This window comes from Strigops habroptila, chromosome 1 (genome assembly GCF_004027225.2).
Source record: "Strigops habroptila isolate Jane chromosome 1, bStrHab1.2.pri, whole genome shotgun sequence".
Lineage (NCBI taxonomy): Eukaryota > Metazoa > Chordata > Aves > Psittaciformes > Psittacidae > Strigops > Strigops habroptila.
The window spans coordinates 114,032,269-114,055,845 of NC_044277.2; the positions used below are offsets into that span (position 1 = coordinate 114,032,269).

Sequence of the window (23,577 nt, forward strand, 5' to 3'; positions counted from 1 at the left end):
TTAAAATTGCTTAAAAGTGTTCGAGGTTTGGAGGGGTTGAAAAGCTTATTTCGAAGCTTTTATTTACATCACCATTACTATGTGAACATATATATGTAATCGTGTAGTTTGTGATCATGCTGTTTTATTTTGTTGTGTTAAGACTTCTGAATTTGTCATTTGAATGATGATTTTCTTGCAGGTGATTTGGAGCTGAGTGAAATAAAATAAGCTGTACTAAAATTAGCGGATCTTAAAAAACTTACAGTGTCTCATCTGAACCATAGTTCTGTGCAAAAAGTATTATTTTGAAAAACATATTTAACCAGTTTGTATCAAAGCATTGTGAATAAAATCATTGGTTATTTTAGTCAGAGTTCATGTCTGTAATTATTATTTCTGCTTCAAATGGTGATAGGATTACATACAACGCTGATTTTACAATTGGTTAAAAAAATTCCTGGCAAACCTATAGATACTGAACACAAATGAGATGTTTTATCTGATGATTTTAAGCGCAATCTGTATTTAGATGTATCTTGTATTTACAACTAAATGCGTAATTTTTTACTCTTTATACAATTGGATTTTTACTTTTGAGGTTAGCCATTGAAGGTGTACTTGCTTTTCTTTATCTTCAGCTCATCTGCTTTGGGTTTAACATATCTTTTTGAAAAAAAGGCATGTTTGTAAAGGCTGTTAAGTCTTGTTTGACCTTCCTTTCCATTTGAGGTATTCACTGGACCCTAATGTGAAGTTATAATCCTCAAGCCTGATTGATATGTAAACATAACACAGATGGTCTAGAGATGATTCTGATGATACTTCATTTTTCAGCTAGTCGCAAAGATACTTTGATTACAGTGTGTTTAAGTAATTATGACATAGTGTTCAGTGTTAGTCCTGTTGGTAAGGAACACACGGGGAAACAAGTTACGCGTTATTCGTGCCCAACAAAGGATGCACTGTGGTGTGACCTTTTTAATTTCTAATGCTAGATTAGAAACATAGTATTTTAGAATATGTCATAGAGTAAGGTAAATACATTAGGCATAGACTGAATAAAAAGTTAAGTACATAGTTTTGGGCATAAATATTTGTTTTGGAAAGTATTTGTTACTATATGAAAGAAGCCAGTATGCTTGAATTCAGATTTAACTTTGCATGCAGATCGTTAAAAAGTCACATGCTTGTTTTCATGTTTATATGAGTCCTGGTTATAATATAGTTTATCTTCTATAAGAATTTTGCATGACAGTGCTGACAAAAAAGTAAACAACATTAATGAGGTTTAGGTAGAAAACATATTCTGTCTTTACATCATTTGTTCACACCCATCTGCTATAGTAAGCAGTGTTTACTGAATATGTGATGGCGATTAGCTGACTATAAAACACAAGCACTTACATAAAGCAAAACAGTATGTTAAAGAAAATCATACCAGTACTTCTTAAAGCAGTGTTCCAAGCAAACATATTTTAAAATTTAACATTGTCTACTCCATAATTAATTATCTCTTCATTATCTCTATTGTTTCTGCAATAGAATAATTGACCGTCTAGATGGAGTTCGTTTGTTATGGTCATTGTTGAAAAATCCTAATCCAGATATTCAAGCAAGTGCAGCCTGGGCTATTTGTCCTTGCATTGATAATGCTAAGGTAAGAAAGTATTTAAAGGAATAGTTTTGTTATATATATCCCCATATATAATTTTTATATTTGGATGATTTACAGCAGTACTTTGCTGTTTGCTCTTTACACTCTCTTCATTTCATTCTGATAACTGCTTAATAAAATGGTATATTCACTTTTCAAAAGTGAATAGTCCTCCATCTAGCACTCATTATAGCATTCTGGTTTGCCTTAACAGTGCTTACTGTATTTGCAAAATGTATTTTGATAACTTAATCAGGACCTAAACTTCCTGTTCCCAAGTAAAGCATGCTGAAAATCTGATAATGCTGAAAACAGTTGTTTGGTTTTTTTTTTACTCACAGGCTATTAATAACAGAGATAGTTGTAGTTGTTCTCCACTATGAGGTACTTCAGCTGTGTTCTCAAGAGACCATCATTTGGTTTCAGAACGTATTTCAGACTCGATGCCAATGTAATCCTTAGATTTTCTGCTCAGACTGCCAACAAAAAGTGCCAGTTGTGAATAGTGGTTGTTGTGCAGGTCAGTTGTGCGCAGAAGACTGAGCTATTCATTTACTTCATGTCAGTTTCCAAATAGAGATAAAATGGCAAGTATAAGCTGTAAGTCATCTGCAGTGAATTCTTACTACTGACTGACCTGTGGTAAAAATAAATGGGGAAAGTTTTGTTTCCCATTAGAAGTTTCCTAGAATACTAAGTAGTCTTTTATCCATAATCCCAGTACAGTAATATCTTCCATTTCTCATTTACCTCCATATTTAATGCAACTTCTGCATCTTCTCTCTACTATACCACAAATATATATCCTTCTACATGTCATTTGAGATCCTGACTATCCTGAAAGCATGAAAATTCCTTCAAAGTGCTGGATATCCTTTGCATCCTTTGCAGGCAGTGTTTCCTATTTGAAACTGAACACTGTAAGGTTGCTTTTAATTTATATAGATGGATGGATGTAGAAACATGGATGAAAGTATTGTGAGAACATTTGGTCTTGATTTTTATAACTTAAGCATTTTCTATTTCTTTACAATGATTTTTAAAATGTTTCAGAAATGCTGGTTATCTATCTTCCCTGCTCCCCTTTTTTTTTTTTAATGTGCACTGTAGTATAATAATTCTTCTTTGTTACCAAATGATGGTGTGTATACATTTCTCCTTTGTCACAATATGACTATACCTTCATCTGTCTTGAACAATAGTCCTATATAACTGAATGTTAAAATATTGCTAGATCTCAGTTATCATGTGTAAGACTCTTCAACCTGTAGTGCCAGAGTAGAATGGCACATTTCTAGAGCTTCCACTAAAAGCATGATCAAGGACAGCTACTGAAATTATAGACTACATGGATTTTTGTCTTGGATTTTATTTTTTTTTTCCCCCTGGGGTATTTGATGAGTGTAAGCTATGTACATCCTTAGTGTAGCTATCCTCCTTTCATCTCTCTTGGCTGCCTGCCCAAATGCTAATCTGTGAACCCACAAAGAGTTCTTTGTGTGAGACTAAGGCAGAGTGGTACACTGAAACAAACCTACCAATAAAAACCTTTCCTCTGACACTGAATGGAAAGAAATATGTATAAAGCAGTGATTATAGCCACACTGTGGAAGTGCAGTAACTATTTCTATCTAAACAAAATTTTGATTCTTTTATTCAAAGTTAATAATATTCAAGAACTTACATGGTCTTCCAAGAAGCACGGTTTGGTTTGTGCAGTGCTTGATTCAAAAGCAGTAATAAGTTTATGACTTTAAAAGGTTTATGTGCATTCTGGCTTTTCCAAGCCTGTACTTGGGACTGCAAACCATGTTTCAAATAGCTGTGATCTTGGAATCTGGATTTGTTTTCTTTTTGTGTTCTTTTGTGGAAGCTGTAGTGATAGTCTTCTGTAGTGTAGTTCATTGATGTACTAGAACTTGTTAATAGTATCAGAAACAAATTTTTCTTACAATGTAGTATAGCATCCATTTTCTGCACAGGCATTTTCTGTACTTACGAATACTTAAGTCCAACTTAAAGGTTATTTTATATGATATTTATAAAATCTTAGAAGATAATCTATCATAATGATAGGGCTGTTGTTGTATGTGAGTATATAGTATGTGAGTATATGATTCTCTCTCAAGCACTTATCATAATCTGCTTAAGGTTGGAAAGTCTACCATTCCTGTTTTACCATTAGGAGGGTAAGAGCCACAAAAGTCCAAGACTTGAATAGTCAGGATGTTTAAGTGCTAGCTGGTTATGAGTTTTTGAGTCTAACTAGTTTGCCTGCTGTTAGACAGGAAGTTAAATTTGAAAAGGGAGCAGAATCCAAATTCCCATAACCCTAGATTATATATGTCAAGAGTTACAGTATGGTAGCTGGTTCAAAGTACTTCACATAGAATAGAATTGTATCAGTGTGATATAGCTAAAGAATGTTTTTTGTTACAGCAATACGATATACGTTAGTGATATTTGATCCATGACAGATCTGAGACTTTTTAAATGGAGGATATAAATTGTACACTGTAGTACATAAACTGTTACAGCTCTGACAGCCATAATATTGGTTTGGTATCAGTCATCAATTCTGTATGCCAGGATTAGTTTTAAATGTTTTTAGACTTAAGAATTTCTGGTAGGGTGAAGATCTTATGGATAGGCTGACAGTGATATAACTTGGGTGGTACAACTCTCCTAAGCAAATTTGCACAGCACCTAAGAGTGCACCTAAGAGTCTTAGACAAATATGTCATTATTTTGGATAAATTAGTTCATACATTTCTTTAAAATATAAAACTTAAATAGACAAGAATGCCATTTATTCAAAGGAATTATCTTAATAGAAGCAGTTTCTTATTAATTAGTTCCTTACTTCCAAAAGGAAAAGTTACTACTGCAGGCACATGGTAATGACAAAGCGTAAGTGCACTGTCCAAGAAACACAAATGATTATGAAAAATGGCTAAGAAAAGTCTACTCAAGTCTGTCGATGTTGGAACAGCAATATTTGGTTATGATGCTTCTTTGAAAAACAGTGTTTATAATGTTCTCGCAACGTACATCAGCCCAAACAGAAAAATTTAGAGAAACTCTACAAAGATGTTATTTGGGCTGTTATAAAATTCATCCAAAGGCATAGCACCAGTAAGAGGAACACTGCCAACTTGAGTTTGTATGAAAATACCTATTTCCTTACAGAGTAACCTTGAAATAGAATGTCTTGAAATAAATTTAAGAAAAAGGAAAAAAAAAAAAGAGAAAAAGAAAAAGAGAAAAGAAGAAAGAAAAAATTGTAGGGGTTATTTTCCATCCCCATATTTAGTAGTTTTGGGTACAAACATTAGAGTGGGAATGGTAATGTCAGGCATCATCTTTGTCCTTTGTTGGCGCTTGTGGATCAGCTTTCAACTTTCAGAGCTCCAGTTTTAGCTTTTGTTATAGCTACAACTGTGAAGGCTTTCTTGAAGAACTTCTGGAAGCTGGCTACATATAAAGTCCATCAAAATAATTTAAGTAAACAGTCTGAGACTAGGGATTTGTGAGAAGAGAGAGAGAAAGTTACTCTGTTTTCTTAAAATGTACTTGTAAAATGACATTTCACACTTTTCTGATAAAGCATGATTTTCCACCCCCCCCCCCCAAGTTATTGCATCCCTTTCAGCTCTGCAGTGGAATTTCATGGGTGTTATGGAGGATGATCAGCCATTTAAAGTTATCTGTGTATTTCCTACATATGGGGAAAAAGAATGTCCATGATGACACAAAATAAAAAAAAATCCAGAATCAAAACTAAACTAGGTTTAAGAGAGAAGGGTCATGAGATGGGTATGCGTGGAGGTCAAGTAGCCTTCATTATTGCAAAAGTATTATATACTGAGGAAGTGATTTCTACTGGAGCCAGCAGTCTGGAGTTAACCTGTGGGTGGAAAATATGCTGCTGATGACCCATGCTATTTAGGATTCTTACACAGATTTTGCTTGTTATGGAAATTTTAACATAACCATATGTATAAAACCACAGAGAATATATCTCTACTAAAAGTAACAAAGAAATATAGTTGAACTTGGAAATTCTTCTGATATTTAACAAATAGTAAAATTATTTGCTGTTTTAAATGAATTAAGATGTTTTGTTTACACATTTTGCTAATTTAAAACTGTGGTGTATAAGGATCAGTCATGCCCATAATGCACACTGTTGTTCATTTGTTTTATGTTTTAAAAATTTTACTTAAATAGTACCACTATATTTTTGTTTACGTACCATTCTTTGGTTAAGCCTATAATGTCAAAATTCCCTACTTGAGTATGCACAGCATTTTCCAGTTTCTTTGTTTTCCTTGCTATGCTTCTTGCAATTCTATACAGAAACCTTGGCAGTTTAAACTCAGTGCTCTTACTTCTCTCTTTCCATTTTCCTATTTGTTTTCTCTAGACATTATAATTTTTAATGTCAGTCATACATACTTCTCTATATTTGATCTAATTTTATGCAGTTGTTAATCCCTGATATCTGGAAGTAGACTTTCCAAATGTTTAAGCATTTGTTATGAACTAAACTTCAAAAGAGTACTATAAGAGAGAGAAGAAAGAATCCTGGCTTGTCTCTCAGGCCTTCCAGGGCCACTGAGTCCATGGAGATTTAGGAAGCCCAGGAAGCCAGACCTGGCTTCGCGAATCAATAGCTGGCTGCCTTTCTTGCCAGGGTACATGCAGAGCCAGCCTATCCAGTGGTTCTTGACACAGGCTGCCTAATTTAGTGAACCAACTATCGGGAGTTGTTTGGGCCTCCTATAGACACATTACCCTGGAGATCCTGAGTGGACTGACATAAATTGCCCTGAGGTGCTTAATGTCTACAAATATAGGAGTCTAGTTCCTATAAAACACATAACCTGAAAGCTGGGAAGCAAAGGGAAACTAAGAGCGTAACCCATACCTCTGTCATTGGGGAGCCTCAGGTCCCAAGTCCCATGCAGAGCAGCTGCCTGAGAGCTTGGAGACCATAAGAAGCCAAAAAATTTAGGAGCTCCTGGAGACCTGGCTTTCCAGCTGTTTGGCAGCCCATCAGGCAAGAAGTCAGGGATTCTGTGAAAACCAGAAGCCAAGCAGCCTGGCAGGCTACTCACCAGCCATCTGGCTGACAAGAGAAAAGATGAAGAGACACATTGGTAATTCAGCCTGCCTTTCTGCCTGGTTTCTGTCAAAACTTTTCAAGAAGTCGTTGTATTCTTATGGAAGATTTTGGTTCCATTCCATTAGCATTTTCTGATGGAATACTGTTCCACTGGAAAATATTTGACCAGCTTTCCTTGTAGCTTAGTTTATAATAGCTACACATGCTAGTCAACAGCTTGTCATGTAGCTTCTGTACTTTTAAATTAGACTCACTAATTGGATTTTAAAAATCTGTAAAAAGTTTAAACCCCTCCTCCTCCCATTTTTTCATCTTTTCTTTGTTTTTCTTTCTTCTCCATCTCACTTTTTTCCTATCTTTACCCTCTCACTTGCCACATGGGACTTCCATAGATTTCTAAGGCAAGAAAAGACCACGGAGATCGTTGTGTCTCATTTGCTGCATAATATAAACCAGAAAATTTCAAGCAATCATTTTATCTAGCGTAGAAGCTTTTGATTGAACTATAACATATTTTATACTTCATGCTTGTTCAGATTCTGAGTGGTTGGTAATGGTAAGTAGTATATTACGATATGATTGCTTTCTTATATACCACTCAAATTTATGGAACAATGCCAGAGTTGCAAAGACACAAAAAATAATTGTTATAACAGCTTATTAGTTTGTATCGTCACTGCAGTGATTATTTACCTAGGCTGTCCTCAGAACATTCCAATATTGCTGTCTTGCATCTCTACAATATTAAGCTACATACATGTCCTGTCCTGGTGACCATGTTTACTGGAGACACTGTGATGTTGTTCAGTTTGAGGGTATAAACAGAAGCAGGTAAGAAGTTTTTGAGTCTTTAATGTTGGCTGTCTTATGCTTGATTCTAATCTTTGGCTGATGTCTGACCTACAATTCATTTTCCTCTATGGGTAGAATAAAGATGTAGTGTACCAGCTTTGATCTCTAGGAATTATGGATGGTGGTGTTTAAATCTTTCTGAATTACAGTACCAAAAATAAAATTACACTCTGCAACCAGCTAAACCTTTCTCATACGGGGATTAGACCTTTTTATAAGGAGCGGTGAGGTTTTGGGGAGCAGCTTTCAGTCACATGCCCCTTTGTCCATTACTGATCACCCTTTCCCCATAGGAAATCTTGCTAAGGAAGATAGTCTAATTCTTGGAAACATTTACTATGGCCTGGAGTCTGTGTGAAGTGGTGCTGGTGGGCATTTGGCCTGCTGATCCATACCCCACCCTCACTATGGGTTATAGGACTTCCTATTCTGGCATAGACATTACCCACATGGAGTTCCCTTAGGAATCCACTGGCCCTTTGCAAATTATTGCAAGGGGCCTTTGCAAACTTAAACAGGGGAAGTTCAGGATAGATATAAAGCAGTTCTTTACTGTGAGGGTGCTGAGGCACTGAAACAGGTTGCCCAAAGAATCATGGAACCATAGAATCATAGAATAGTTAGGGTTGGAAAGAAGTGGTAAATGCTCCATCCCTGGCAGTGTTCAAGGCCAGGTTGGACAAAGTCTTGGGTGACATGGTCTAGGGTGAGGTGTCCCTGCCCATGGCAGGGGGGTTGGAACTAGATGATCTGAAGGTCCTTTCCAACCCAAACCATTCTGTGATTCTATCATTCTGTATTAGCGATGACTATCTCAAAAACATATTAATAGTTATAAGAAGTTTATTAGACACTTATTTGGATTCAATTCAATCCAAAACCAATGGAAACAATGCTTAGCTTTTTCAGTAATTCAATGTTATCTGTTTCTCATACTTATATTATTAAAATGCTTTTCAAAATAATCTAACGCGAATCATGACATTGTCTCTACCGTGTCTTCAAAGGACTTTGATAGTAGTAGTTTCACTGCTTTTGTGAAAAAAATTTAGATTTTGGCATTTACCCAGGACTGAACTTCAGTGAGAGTTGAGAGGAGGGGAAGGAAATGTAGGTGTAGTCCACCAGACTGAAAAGTAAGGAAAACAATAGACTAAAGGACTACTAGAAGTTGCATGAGTGAGTATGTGGACTTCTTTTTTTCCTCCACCATCTTTTTAGAGAACATGCACTGCATGGTTTCTTGGGCTGTACACTTGGCTAATGGACTTTGCTTTTGTTTCTTGAAACTATCAACAGCAATATATTTGCCAAGTATTTAATTGCGTGGTGATCAAATCCTGAAGAGCCAGGAGTAAGGAATTCTGCTCTTCTGGGCTACACAGCAGCACTGGAGCCATGGTACAGCTACTCTGCCTTGCTTCTCTGGCTTTAGCTGCTTCAGTGAGGTGAAGGGGACAGGAAAATCCACATTGGTTGTCTGCTATTGTTTTCCCAACACATTGTGTTTTCCCAACACAAAAGAAAATTTGTGAGATGTAGCGAGTTAGTCTCATCTTACAAGATGTTTCTTCATCTGTTCTGCTGCAGTGGAAGCCTCCACAGCTGTATAGACAGGCATAAAATTAGCCTTTAAATGTAAAGAAATTGGATTAATATTACCATTGAGCTGTTTAATAAGAAAAATGAATAGAAACTTCATTATATAAATTGTGTGTGTTTCCCTTTTCATTGAACAGCTATAATATAGAAATTTATCTGTTGCATTTCTTCATTTTGAATTTTAAATTTCAGAGTGCTTTAGGATGCTAAGTTACTCAGTTGGGAATAGGGGATGGAAATGGACAGCTTCCTTCATTGAAGAAAAGGTGGTTTAAACATGACCCTTGATAACTAAAATTTATTTTGCAGCTATACCATCACTTTTTTAGGCAAAAGCAATTCAATTTGACAAATTAGCTTTGACACCTTAAGCTGTTTAAGAAGTTCTAAGAGTGAAATGCTACTTGGTTTTGGTGGAGAAACTTTCATCTTTCAAGTGGAGTATTTTTAAAAATAAACACAAAGTGGTTTTGTAATACAGTATTTGGCTTTAAGTCTTTCAAATAAAGAAACCAGTATTCACTTTGGAAAAAATAAGAAAGGAATTCAGTTACAAAAGTATTCAGTAGTTCTTTTACAAGAACTGTATGTCTCAAGTTTGAAGAATTTTATTTACTTTATGAAAATAACCACCAAAAAAAAAAAAACCAAACCCAAAAAAAACCAAAAACCCAACATAATGACAAGAGAACTCAAAAATCCCAAATGTTTTCCTTGTATAAATACTGTGAAGATCAAGTGATTTTTCCAAATCTGTCTTTCTGCAATTATAGTAATGTTTTCTGCTCCTAATTAAAGAAAATGTGTAAAGCTTGTCTATCTCACAGTATTTCTGCTCTTGGCAGAAGCTAATGTAGAAATAAGTGAAAAGGAAAATTAACTATATTTTTTAAATAGTCATGCAGTGATTAAAGAATAGCAGGATGAGGCTTTTGTTAGCACAACAGATAATTTTGTTGCCCTCAGAATTTATGCTAGACTCTTTTTTTTAACTGCTTGAGATTGCAAACTCCTCCCTTTTCATACAATTTTAAAATAAATAGCATTTATTGTACTTTCTGAGGATAAAAACTTGCTGTCCACTAGTTAGAAGACATGGTCATGTGAAGTCATGAAAAATCCTGTTATCTCTTCCTGTCTTCTTCAGCCAATTAAAATGTAGTTAAACAATCTGTATTTTTTCATATCTGTCACCTCAGGTTAAATATTACATTAAAAGTTGTAAAAATGATGATTTAAAATTAACATATTTCCTGCTAATGCAGTAAAATGCTCTTGCTTCCTCCTCCCTCCCCCTCCCCCATTTTTTAGAAACATTTTTATTGCTTTTTCAATGTCTTTGCATTTGGCTTCTTATTTTGTTCAGTTCAGGAAATATTGTTAAAACAGAAGCATTCAACCTATCATTAACACATACACTCAGATGTGTAAATAAAATTATCTGGTTTATTGCTTATTAGTGATTTTATCAATATTTTTATATATAAAGAGTGTTTCTTAGGCTTTATTCTTACCATACCTTTTTTTTTTTGCTGCCTAACTAAAGCTGAGTAGCCTTGTTAGGACAACTAAGAAGTATGGTTTTGGCACAATAGGTAAGGGGGGAAGGAAATTACCTAAATTCACTTAAATGCATTTTTCTTTTCTTTCAAGTTGTTGTTTGTATAGCTGTATCCTAAGATGTACTCTAAGCTTTTCAAAATACTGAAGTTTGTTGAATAACTTCATATGTAACATGTATCCAGTATCAGGTTGGAAATGGAACACTTTCACCTTCAGTTGCAATAGCAAAATCATGTTATTACCTAATAGCAAACAACCCAGACTTTGAAACAATGACATTTACATATCTGCAGTGAGGTTTAAGGACTACAGGTAAATATGAATGCTTAACACGCACTAATACCTGGAAATTACAAACCCTTTGTGTTTAGAACACAACTTATTACTGTATTTAGAACACAATTATTAAGTTAGAAGGTGGAATTTAAAGATTGTATTTTTTCCTATGATGTGAGACAAAAAAGTAAAAAAAGATTTCCAAAGACAAGTTATATATTATTTTCTTCTCTTATGTTACAAAAATAAGTGTAGATGAAAATGCCTGAGAGTATCTGGAAACTAAAATCACAGAAACTACTTTAGGTTTTATAGTATGAACAGCTATCTGATCATTAATACAAGAATATGCAAAGAACATAGATTCAAAAGAATTAAATCCAGACGTCTGCAATCACAGGCACAACTTCATATAATTGCTTCTTTAAACATCTTTAAAGTATGGTAATTTTATATAATAAATGCACATCTTTCATAAAAAAAAAAAAAAAAAAACCCAAAACAAAAAAACAACCTAATCCCCCACCCCAAACAACAACACCACTCCCCCCCCACCCCTGAACCAGTAGAAATTTACTGTGCAAAGCAAGTATGTGGTTTTGCTAAATGATACCAGAAAGATTGCATTTGTTGTTTAAATTTTTTTTGGGGAAAAAAAAATCTTGTACATAACATAATGGATTTTAAAGCTCACATTTCAGTCCAACTTTCTGCTCATTGTTCTTGAAATTTCTTGCTTCTTTGTTTTTCTCTTTGTCTTAAACAGACCACCAGACTACACCCACAATCACATTTGGGAAACTTTCCTGACATGTGGTTTCTGCAGTTTCCCTCTGCTTTTCATCACTGTTTGAAGGTTCTGTCCTTGTGTTTAGCTGGTTTCACAGATGATTATTGAAACTCTTTTCTTTTACTTACTGCTGAATTGTTTATATATTATTCCATCAGTTTAATTGGACTGTACTCCTTTATAAAATGTGGAAAATATAAGCTTGTCAGGAAAGAAACTTATATCCCCACAAGTAGGGATATAACCACCTGGAAAGAAAATATGTAAGGTAGGAAACTATAAAATGTACATACTAGTTCATTAAGATGGGATACAGATTATCCTATCTCTTCATGAAACATCTTTCACGAGCATGAATAATAATGCACAGATATCTGAACCATGCAGAAAAGCAGAATCATTTTCATGTATAGCAGGGCCCCTTTCAGATCTTAGACACTTCACTGTAAAGTTTACCTGTTGAACAGAAGCCTTTCTCATTTGTTGAGCTGTTATTTAGACACAAGGTAATGCACACTTCTGTAGTAACTTTTAAGGAATTGAGCTAAATGTAAAATACCTTATTTTCTTTCCTTCTACTGTATCTGGTCATTTAACTGTCTATCCCTCTAATATGTATAGGTAAAAAATTTCTGTGTAGCAATCTTTCCCTGTAAACCATTATTTACTGCCTTTGGTCAAATTTTAAAATTTCAAGACAGACATGAAAACTGATTCTGAGAAATACTGTTTTTATTCAGGTGATTGTAGGTACATTTACATTGTGGTGCGTACACTAACAGTGACAGAGAAACATTTATGCTAGCGTATTCATGGGAAACACTGTAAGCCTACCTCCCTTTACATGTAGTTCACATGGTAGTAGAAGTGGCAGAGCATTGCCTTTCCTTCTCTGTTTCTCTCAGCTGCTTTTCTGAGTCACAAACATGTATTGTCCTGTGTAACCATTTAGATTTATAGAAGGACCTCTGGTTTATGTTCATTCTGGGTTTTATAGGACATCTGCATGAAGTTTGCTCTTGGATACTACCCTTTTTCCACATGCTTTGGCTTCTGGTTTTGACCCTCACACTGTATGGCTTTAACCTCTCCCTTCCAGTCTCAAGAATTGCACTGCCTGTGGTGGAAAATATTTTCTTCCTGATGGGTCTGCCCACTGCTTTTCCTCTCTGTGAGAAGGAAACATCACAGCTAAGAGCTCTGTATGGCATTTAAACCCGAAGGAAACATCACAGCTAAGAGCTCTGTATGGCATTTAAACCCAGAACTAAAAAAGATGAACTGCATCATGTTTTGGAATTTTTATTTACCAAGTCCATGAACAATTTGATGGATTTGCTCAGCAAAGCTAACACAATACAGTTGAGCACTACTCTGCTCATTAATCAGCCCCCAAAAAGAAATAAATATAATCAAAACCATTTTGGTCTCAGGGTCACTCCCTAGCGCTAGGAAAGTTCACACTATCCAACTTTGCACTTTCATGAAGTCCTAAGACCTTTCAGCCCAAAAGGATTTCAGGAGAGTGTCTGGTAGTTTTTATTCAAAATTCTCCTATTGACCTGTTGAAGGAAGCAAATGAAAGTAAGTCCACTTACAGACCTTTCTTTCCATCTCTGTGCATTTACCATCATTCATGTGCACAGGCTAAAATTCCTTCTACAAAGTTACTGCTAACCATTTGGCCAGTCGCTTTTACTCTCTTTCCAGTGTAAGAACAGCTTAACACCAGGCCATCCAATGCCATCTGCAGATGTGCCACCACAATGACGCCAAGAATCTCACCTATTCTTGTTTTCAGTACCCTTTGTGAAGGGTATGATTTGGGCTCTACTGGCATACTTCTAGTAAATAGTTCCATAAAAATTAGATGACCATCAAAACCCACCTGAAGTTCTTGCCCATGGTGGTTTCTGACTTGTATCTATTTTGTAATCGATAGTCCATGTGCTTTGCTTAAGTCGTGTTTTTACAGAAAACCTGAAGTTAGCCATAATTAAGTCATTTGCTAGTTTTTATATTCATTGGACAAAGTACTTCAAGAGAACCATTCATCTTTCTAGATCCACATTGAAAGGTTGAAAATATAGCAAAAAATGTCTAGGCTGGATTATAGATTGTATAAAGAAGTCCTGATAAAATACAAATATCTATGCTTAGTATAGAGATCCTCTCAACAAAAGTAACTGATGGGCCCATTCAAGTACAAGCAGTGATTTTTCCAGATGACATTGGAATACTCGATATCCTCAGATTAGGCACTTGAAGTTCTATAGAATAATAGAATAGTTAGGGTTGGAAAGGACCCGAAGATCATCTAGTTCCAACCCCCCTGCCATGGGCAGGTTTGCCTCACCTGAGACCATGTCCAGCCTGCCCTTGAACACTGCCAGGGAGGGAGCATTTACCACTCTTTGGTAACTCTTCTATGTCAACTAAGAGGGCTGTGTTCTGAATTAGTCATATTTCTTGGTGAAGGCAGCACAGCAGTAGATGCAGTTGTGAATAACTATATTGTGCCAGTCTCTTTTTTAACGTTTGCATATAAGTACAGATTCAATATTTTAAAATAATGTTTCTTTTCATTCTCATTTAGGATGCTGGGGAAATGGTTCGATCTTTTGTTGGTGGCTTGGAACTGGTAGTCAATTTGCTAAAATCAAAGAATAAAGAAGTTTTAGCAAGTGTATGTGGAGCCATTACAAATATAGCTAAAGATGAAGAAAATTTAGCTGTTATAACAGATCATGGAGTCGTCCCTCTGTTGTCAAAACTAGCAAACACGGTAAGTAACATCTAAACATATTATACTAAGTATATGAACTTCTTATGACAGACTGCATTATACCCAACTAAAAGGTTATGACAAGAGCAGAAGGTTCTACAGCAGCTGCAAGGAAGAGCTGTATGTAGCTTATGTACTTTAGGCATGAAAACACTCTGTGGCTGGTACTATAACTGCTTTTGAAGATGAGCTTAATTTTAATAGCCCCTGTTGTTTAGTACTGCTTTTGAGAGATGCAACTGCTGTATGAAAAAAGCACAAAGGATCAAGAGAACCATAAATCTGAACCATGCAAAGAATCTCAATGATGGGTCTATGTGTTAAATTTTAGTGCTGATCTTACCTAATTTCCAGTCAGTCTAAAAGCACCTTTGAAATAATATGAAAATTCACAGCACTTCCTTCAGAGAGAATAGTGAGAGATACTAGCTCCATGCCTTCCACCTTTCACTAGTTTTTAATTCTATTGCATAGGGTGCCTTAAAGATGTTTGAAAATACAGTTCTGCTTTCCTAAGAAATTCTTGTTGTATTATGTCGTCTTTAATGTATTAATTTTTTTTACCTTCCTCAGAACAATGACAAATTAAGACGCCACTTAGCAGAGGCCATTTCCAACTGTTGCATGTGGGGGAGAAACAGAGTTGCCTTTGGAGAGTCCAATGCTGTAGCTCCTTTAGTACGTTACTTGAGGTCAAATGATCCATCAGTTCACAGAGCTACAGCTCAGGCTTTATATCAACTTTCAGAGGATCCCAACAACTGTATCACCATGCATGAAAATGGAGTGGTGAAGGTGAGGTGGAAGGTTTTTTTTATTTGGAGTTCAGATAATCAAAGGGGTTTGGCATGGTCAAGCGAAGAGATCTTTCATTTGAAATAGTTCTTCAATACGGCTGTGTACCTCACATTTTCTGAACTTCATTCTAAAAATGTTTGGTCAAGTAATGAATTAGGGAACCATATTTTAGTGCTAAAGATACTATAGCTAGGTGATTGTTGGGAATAGAAATATGATGTGGACATTCACCTCTATAGTACATAACTCTGACCTGGTCAGTAGTGACATCAGTCGCATCAGCATTTTGTCATTCCCAAGTGACTTTTGCAAAGGAAGTTGGGTTATCTTAATGGATAGTTGCCTAGTATGGCAGAAAGTCACTTAGGAACAGAGAGTAACTGGATCTCAAGGCAAATTAAGATAGAATAATACCAAGGCTTAGTTTACCAGCAGTTGTTTAAATGAATTCTGCATTTACTTATAAAAATTCATATTTTAGTGGTTAATTATGAGCATCTTCTGCAAAGACCTTACTTTAGAAAGAATTCTTCTCTCAAAAAAGTTTGTTTAGCAAAGTTTTATCTCCCTAGTTAAAGTCAGAAGAATTATTCCTTTGGCAGAGGAGAGATAAGGATTATGGCCTTAGAGGTGGAGATGATAGGAGTTCTTAATTTTCATAAGTTTCCTGAAAGATTCACCATTTACAGACTTTTCATTTTACTTTGTGTTCAGGTAAACATGTTGAAAATAAGAGTTGACTTATGATGCAGTGTTATTAATGTTGAATTTATGCCTGCAGTAATGATAGTGCACTTTATTGTGGGCAGTTTCAATTCTGTACAGTGATAACATGCACAGAAAGCCTGATGCTTCAGGGAAACATTTACTCTGTATGAATGACACAGTTGCTAAGTGCTGGAACAGTTCATTGGAGACTTTCTCAAAGCATCATACTTTCTGACCATTCACTGAGCAATGTGTATATACATGTTTCTGTCCAGGAAAACAGGAATAAAAACATACAAAGTAATTTCAGCCAGATTCTCATATTTCATATTTTGCCACTGCTGCAAACAATATTTGCTAATCACAAAACAACAGGTATATGCACACAGTTGTGAGAGAAAAAGTGTTCAATTTTTCACCTAGTTGTAACTGTACCCAAAATGCATTCAGTTTTCTCAAACAAGGGTATGTGACAAAAAGGTTGGGAAATAACTGGTGTATATCCACTGCCATATGAAATTCTGAGTAGATAAACAGTGATTTTGGAGGAAGTTTAGAAACACAGTTTTATAAAGAAGTTTTTCATTTATGATCAGTTCCACACTCAATGTTCTTATGACTGGGAATGAAACAATGGTTATGATCTGTGGCAGATGGATCAATGCTTTCTTTCTACCAAACACCAGAAAACATTTCCTCTTTCTGAAGTAAAAATTCATGGCTGTGCTGGAAAAGAGATTTGTATTTTCAGAGGCCCTGTCATGACATGTGGGACACTAGAAAGCAGGAGAAAGTTTTAGACATCAGACTAAGGAACAGGCTTTATCTGAATTCAAAATTGGAGATAGCTGTCCACAGACCAAGGGAGAAGATAAATCCAGTGAGGGATTGGCACTTTATAGCCAAGATAAGCAGGAGTACCAGGCAACGTTCTTCACATTTGGAGTCTGCCACAATTAGAGGGAAGAAAAAGAGGAAAAGTCACAGACAACTGGAAGCACTCAGCCATCACCACATTCTTCATAGAAACAGAAAATCTCTCTTAAAATGTAGCTGTTGAAAAGGAACAAAGATTTCTACCTATAGTTGACTGCTGCTGAAGCCTTAGAACAGTCAAGCTTGTTCATGAAAAAAATCTCCAACTGTCCACTAAAGAGTACAGGATTTTTTATAGGGATGCTCTTTTGAGACAAATTGTAGAAAGGCTGTTCTGCAAGGCACACACAGATGAGGAAGTGCAACTACTTTAGTAGTGAAAAAAATAGTCTAAACATGTTTTAAAGGAAGAGTTCAAGTCATCTGAGGATCCTGAAGGAATATTTAAATAGTTCTCCTAGAGACCATGTCACTGTGTCAAGCTAATACTAGTCACTAATACCAGTGATTCTCTGTGTCACACTTTTTCTTGGTTATATTGGCAAGCTGTAAATTGGAATACGCTTTTGAAGTGAGTGAGTGAGGATGGTGGTGTGCATAGGAATTTATGAAATTGCTCATAATATGCCTGCTAAAAGACTTCAGATATTTAAAAATATTCAAAGTATATACGAGTGAAAAACATGAAACTGATTATCCCTGATCATTCTTGCTTTGCAAATGAAGAAAGATGAAAGGTAATCTATTGTGGAAGTTAATTTCTGGTGTTGTGGAAGTTAATTTCTGACTTCTAAATAATATGAAGGATTTGGTTTTGTGAAATATCATTATTATTTCTGTGTGGAGATGGCCTGGGAAGTTCGAATGGCCTCATCACCTACAGAGTTTAAGCAGATCTTTTATTAGGAAGCTAATGAGACCTCTGCCAAGAATATTAAGTAATGAAAAAAATAAGAACAAGGGAAAATAAGCACCCAAAATCAGGCTGTGGAAGAACAAAATTCATCAAAGTCATTGTTGATCTTAACTTTAAATGTTTACATTGTGGACATCCAATCTGCAATAGTCACTCAAATTCTTACCAACAGTCAAGGAAGAGGAAGATTCTTCACTGTGTTTCATCTTTTCTAGTTTTCACATTTATGCAAAGGTAAGGCACCTCAGTCTCTACTGGGAGTATTTTCTCGTCTCCTTTGGCTATTATGGGAGTGCAGGTTCAAAGTTCAGATCTGCACAACTACGTTGTAGGTATCTATGTTTACAGGGGTGAATCCCATCCCAAGGCAGTAGAGAACTTGTTTAAATGAATATATAGTCCAGTTCATTATTAGATAGGAATTACAAAATTCTGAATAATAGTGCAATGAGAAAGAGCTTTTGAAAAATCAGTTTATTCTTTTCCTGGAAAAATACAGATGAGATGCATCTATATGCTGTGATGGTGATGAAACACTATCTGCCCAGCAGTAACTGAAGCACACTTTGGACGTAATCTAATAGAGCCAGATGTTTTAAATTAGTGAATCTAACTAACTTTGAATCCAGGGCTTTCAAAAAAGATCTTTGGAGTATTAAAGATGTATTCCTTTCATCTAACTTTGGCCACTTTTACATATGGAGTTTAAAGTAGTCTACGACACCTTCTGTAGTTAATAGAAAAAGGACCTGTAGACTTGTACTAGATGAAGATAGATGCCCAAGATATCTGGAAGGAACAGACTTATGAAAGTGCCTAGTTTTCTCCACTGGGTGTAGAAAGGACCTGGGTGACTAGCTCAGACTAAACAGCTAGCTTTCAGACAGCTGAATTTAAATTAATATCCTCCTGAATGTTGATTTTCAACAAGCTTGCGGTACAGGGGAAGTTGCAGGACTGGAAGAAAGGTAATGTGCCAATATTTAAAAAGCCTAAATAAGATTTTAGTCAGGTACACTGGACACTATTCTTGTGTTAAATAATCATAGGTACATACATTATAATACTATAAGGGGTCGTTTTAATGATCTAGTCTGACTAGCTTGCTCATACAGACCAGAGACATTGCTTCAATTTATTTCTGTTTGGAAAAGAGTATATCTTTTAGAAAAACACTGACTCTTTACTTAAAAAATTCCAGCAATGGAAAATCCAATAGAGCCATCATAACTTGTTCCAGTAGTTAAATACCTTCCCCATAAAAACATTTGCACCTTATTTGTAGCCTAAGGTTTGTCTAGCTTTATCTTATGCGATTACGTGTATCATACTGTTGCTTGGTAAACTGGAAAGCCCTACATTGCTTCTGCTCTCATACACATTCTTATTGAGTAAAGATCAAATACTAGTCACATTGTCATCTTTTCAATTAGCTAAGCAAGTGTAATCTCTGATGAAAATCTTTTTAATTCTTTAATTATATTTGTATGTCAGTTCTGATTTTTTATTTTTGAACTTCCCTTTTGGACTGAATTTCACCATACTTCAGAATTTGGTATTCCAGTAATATCTGTATGAATACTTAAAAAGGTAAAATAACTTCCCTGTTTCTATATGAGCTCTGTTTGAACATCAGAGATTTTCATTATTCTGTTTGGCCACAGTATTGCCGTCAAAGTTTATATTAGGCCAACTTTCTACTTTTACTTCCATGTCTTTTTGGAAACTGTTCCCCAGGTTAGACGTTCACATGCTATAATGTTGGCCTTCATATACAGGAGTAAAAATTAAGTAATATTGTTAATGTAAATCACCAGTGAATTTAGACCTTGTGATATAAGTTGATTTTTTTTTTTTCTGTCCGGAGGTTAAATCAGATTTTAATTGTTGTCAGTGCACTTTATAAATGTCAGATGAGTTAGCTCTCATTTTTGTAAGAATAATTCACAGTTTGAAAGCAGCCACAAAATGTGTTTAAGCATTTTATTGTTTTAGAGAGGAAAATTTTAAGAAACCAACTCATTGACTCTTTTTGCACTGCCTTTAAAGCTAAATATTGCTTTTCCACAATGGAGGATTCCAGGCTGAGCAGAGATAAGACTCATTACACACAGGCAACTCCTTCACAACTGAAGTTGTTCACTGGCTGAGAAAGTGGTAAATACTTTTGAATTATGTAGACACAGATGGATTAAGGCCTGTGAAAAGAATATCAGTGTCTTTGATTGCAAAGAATGAAACTAAAAAACACCTTTTCTGCTTGCCAATGAAATTATACATTTGCAAGTACCTGTTCAGATGGCACATAAATATTGTAAAACATGTATGAAATCTTTCCAGTATCTCATATGAGGATTTCTTGATGTTTTGACTTAAAATTTGTGCTCAGATTCTGAACTAATTAAATAATTAATTGTAGAAGTATTATTTTTTTCTATTTATTCATTTATTTCTGTGTACTGTGATGATACATAAAGCCATTGATCACAGATAAGTAGTTCACTTTGCTAGGGACAGATGTATGCTTATAGAGGAAGAAAATTCCAGAAAACTTTCAATTAAATGTAGCACACAACAAGGCAGAGGTGAATAAACAGGTATGAATGGAGTGGTAGGAAAAAAAATAAAATATTTGTGTTATTGATCATATTTCATTTTTCAAGCAAACCAAGATACAATTACTGTTAATTCATAGCTACAACTCAGTTATAGTAAGTAAAACATAAACACCAAACGCTGACTGTAAGTTTATTCTGAATACCAAGGACCACTGGATAGTACCAGTCACCCAGACTTTAAGACTTTTGTACCATATGGGAACCATAACTGGTGCTGTTGGCAGTTTTTTGCATGTGTATGTCTGCTGAAGACTACACAAAGTCAGAGTAAATTAGCCTCTCTTGAGCTCTGCATTGTTCTGAGCTGCTTTTAGTATCCAGACAAGTTATTTAAAGACAGTATTGCTGTGGTGTGCTAAGAACAAGTCCATTTTCTCATGTTTTTATTCCATTATACATACAGTACTAATTATTTTGGGGCTTGAGGAGCCATTAACTTACTGATTACAGTACATATCTGAAATGCAGAAGATCAGACTTTCCATTCATGTTCTGACATTTTTTAATATCGAAAGTGTCTATCCGACCTACCAGTGCATAAAATTGATCTTTAGCCTTACTCCTTGGTCTGCTTTATTGAATTATTTGCACAATATCGAAGTGCTCCATTTTCTTAATGTTACAAAATATTAATAGATGTCTTCTAGAATATCAGTTGTGGCTTACAGGAAGTTCACTGGGGATGCTGAAAACCTAATTTCCGGCACTTGGTACAATAAGGCAGGCAATGTAAAGAGTCGTGCTCCTAAGAATGGGACTTGATTTGTATTTTCATACATTTTAATATTTTTTTTTTAATTAATCCATCACATTTGTTCCTGTCTCCTCATCAGCCTATGGTGTCAAGAGATGCGTGAGTTTTTTTCAGTCTGTGTTTTGTTTGGGTTTTTTTCTGGGGGGGAAGGGACAATGAAGGCTATAGTGGTTTTCTGAATTCTATGATGAATTCATAATAGGTGTCCGTGATTTTTTGAGTTCTATTCTTGGTGGTGGAAAGGTTAATCACATGTAGGCTCTTCCATTCCTCCTAATCTAAGATATAAAACCAGTTGGTTTAACCATGATTTATGAAAGTTATTGTGAAATGTAGATTTAATATTTAGGGAGTTCTTTTATACTTTGTTATAATGATTGTATTAAAAATATATGTTGTGTATTTTATTGTGCAGAGCTTACAGAATATTGGTCATTGTTTGCTAAAGTAATAAAAAGTTTTGGCTAAGCATTTTAGATACAAAGACTTTCATAAGACCATAATTGTGAAATAAATAGATGTGAATTACAAAATATGGATGAAAATTACTAATTATTTCTACTAAGCACATTTTAAAAAAACTTTTTGCCACAAACCATATATATCTGGATTTTAGAAAATAAAATACAGAAGTATTGGTACCTACTCTTTAGGAGTATTTGGCTGAGGTTGGTTGTTTTTTGTGGGAGGCCTTTGGTGAGAACAATGAATACAGAATATAGAGTTTTACATTATTAAGTAAGGGTTAAGATAAGATCTTTATAAATTGATCCAAAATATTTTGTATAATGTCTAAACAATAGTATTATCAGGTACAATGGTATGTATTTGCATATTTACATTTTTATATTTGTATTTCAAGTTTAGAAGAACCCACTTGTTAGCTGCCATGGTTGGCTCTATTCAGGCTGCACAGTTCAGGCTGGAGATACAGTGTTTGGCACATGCTCCAAGCTGATGCCTGTTGTTTTTTATAAATTAATTGTTACAGTTCTTGGATGTCAAGAAAGAGGGCACTAGATGGCAAAATTTCTGCATGTCGTCTATAGAAAGTATGCCCAATCCCTTCACCCACAAATGTACTGATCACATCATACTTTATAATTTCAGATATAAAATGTTCCATGAACTAAGTCCAATAGTGGCATATTTTGTTTGATGTCAGAAGGGCTCATGAAAAGTGACAATGTTACGCCACTGCAATTTCTATTGTGGTAGCAACTGGCAGGTGTGAACATTTTCCTTACAGTTTCAGATCCAGGAAATAGAAACCAGTAAGCCTTTACCTTCATAATAAGCAACATTTCACCATTCATAAAGTAGGCATACTTACATGTAAAACATTTTGCTTTTGCACAGTTGCCAAAGGTAATGAAGTTTGGCTTCAGTGTAGATTAAGCCTCAGACTTTAAATTGTTTTTCAAAATTTTACATTACTAAGGTTTATGATACGTAGCAAGTGTTCTGTTAAAATCTGGCTGATCCCAGATGGGAAAAACCAGCAGCCGAAGGGAGGTCAGCTTATCTTTGCCCAAATTCTGTGCTTCAGAAGACCTCTAATTTAGTAACGTTTGGATAACAAACCTAGAGGCTGGCATAAAGCTCCTCTTGGCACATTTTAAACATCTTTTAGTCTTATAAAAAGAAGCTTGTCCCACTAAGCTGTAGGTTTGTTGGAGCTGCTTAACGGTAGCTGTGCCCTGCAGCTCTCTCAGTGATAAATGAGCCGCTTCAAATAAGTGCAATTGCAGCCAACTGTACAGAAGGAATCATTAAAAAAAAAAATTTTACACAGACATTTTTGAAGCTTAGAAATGCACAAACAAAGTATGTTTAACAGAAATATATGCTGCTCCTTTTAATGGAAAAGATTGCTACTGGCTAAGTCTGCCAGCTTCAGTAGGTGTGCCAAAAAGCCAAGGAATCTGGCAGAGTCCATAGATAGCAGTTCCATCTTTCATCTATATTTCTTTTCTGTATTTATCTTGCTTTAGAAAATGCAGAGAATGTCTTTTCCTTCCGACTTGGCACTATTTCCGAACCACAGAAACACGCAATTGTTTAGCTCCCTGCACCAGTCTTATCCTTGTGACTATGTGAAATGTTTCTTTCTAATTTGGCAATAATAAGAAAGAAGAATGTTAAAATATTGTTATCTTTATGGAATAGTGTTTTAGCTAAATTGTCAGATATTAAAATTAGTTTTGTTAATTGAGAGATATTTGGCTTAATGCACAAGGGCAGAATGCCAGGTAATTATTTTTGGCATGCAGCT

At 35.3% G+C, this 23,577-nt stretch overlaps 1 protein-coding gene across 5 annotated transcripts in view; it reads left to right on the forward strand.

Moving 5' to 3' along the window:
• The window catches only part of ARMC4 (armadillo repeat containing 4), a 79,983-nt gene that overhangs the window by 43,947 nt on the left and 12,459 nt on the right, over positions 1–23,577 (forward strand). For 3 of the 5 annotated variants that reach the window (XM_030507460.1, XM_030507467.1, XM_030507477.1), the window contains 3 exons: positions 1,525–1,639; positions 14,444–14,632; positions 15,206–15,427. In XM_030507460.1, coding sequence (XP_030363320.1) covers positions 1,525–1,639; positions 14,444–14,632; positions 15,206–15,427 — 526 coding nt within the window. Of the gene's footprint in view, positions 1–1,524; positions 1,640–7,461; positions 7,612–10,764; positions 10,814–14,443; positions 14,633–15,205; positions 15,428–23,577 lie in introns of those variants that run through there. The other 2 variants (XR_003994539.1, XM_030507489.1) reach the window with 2 other exon arrangements.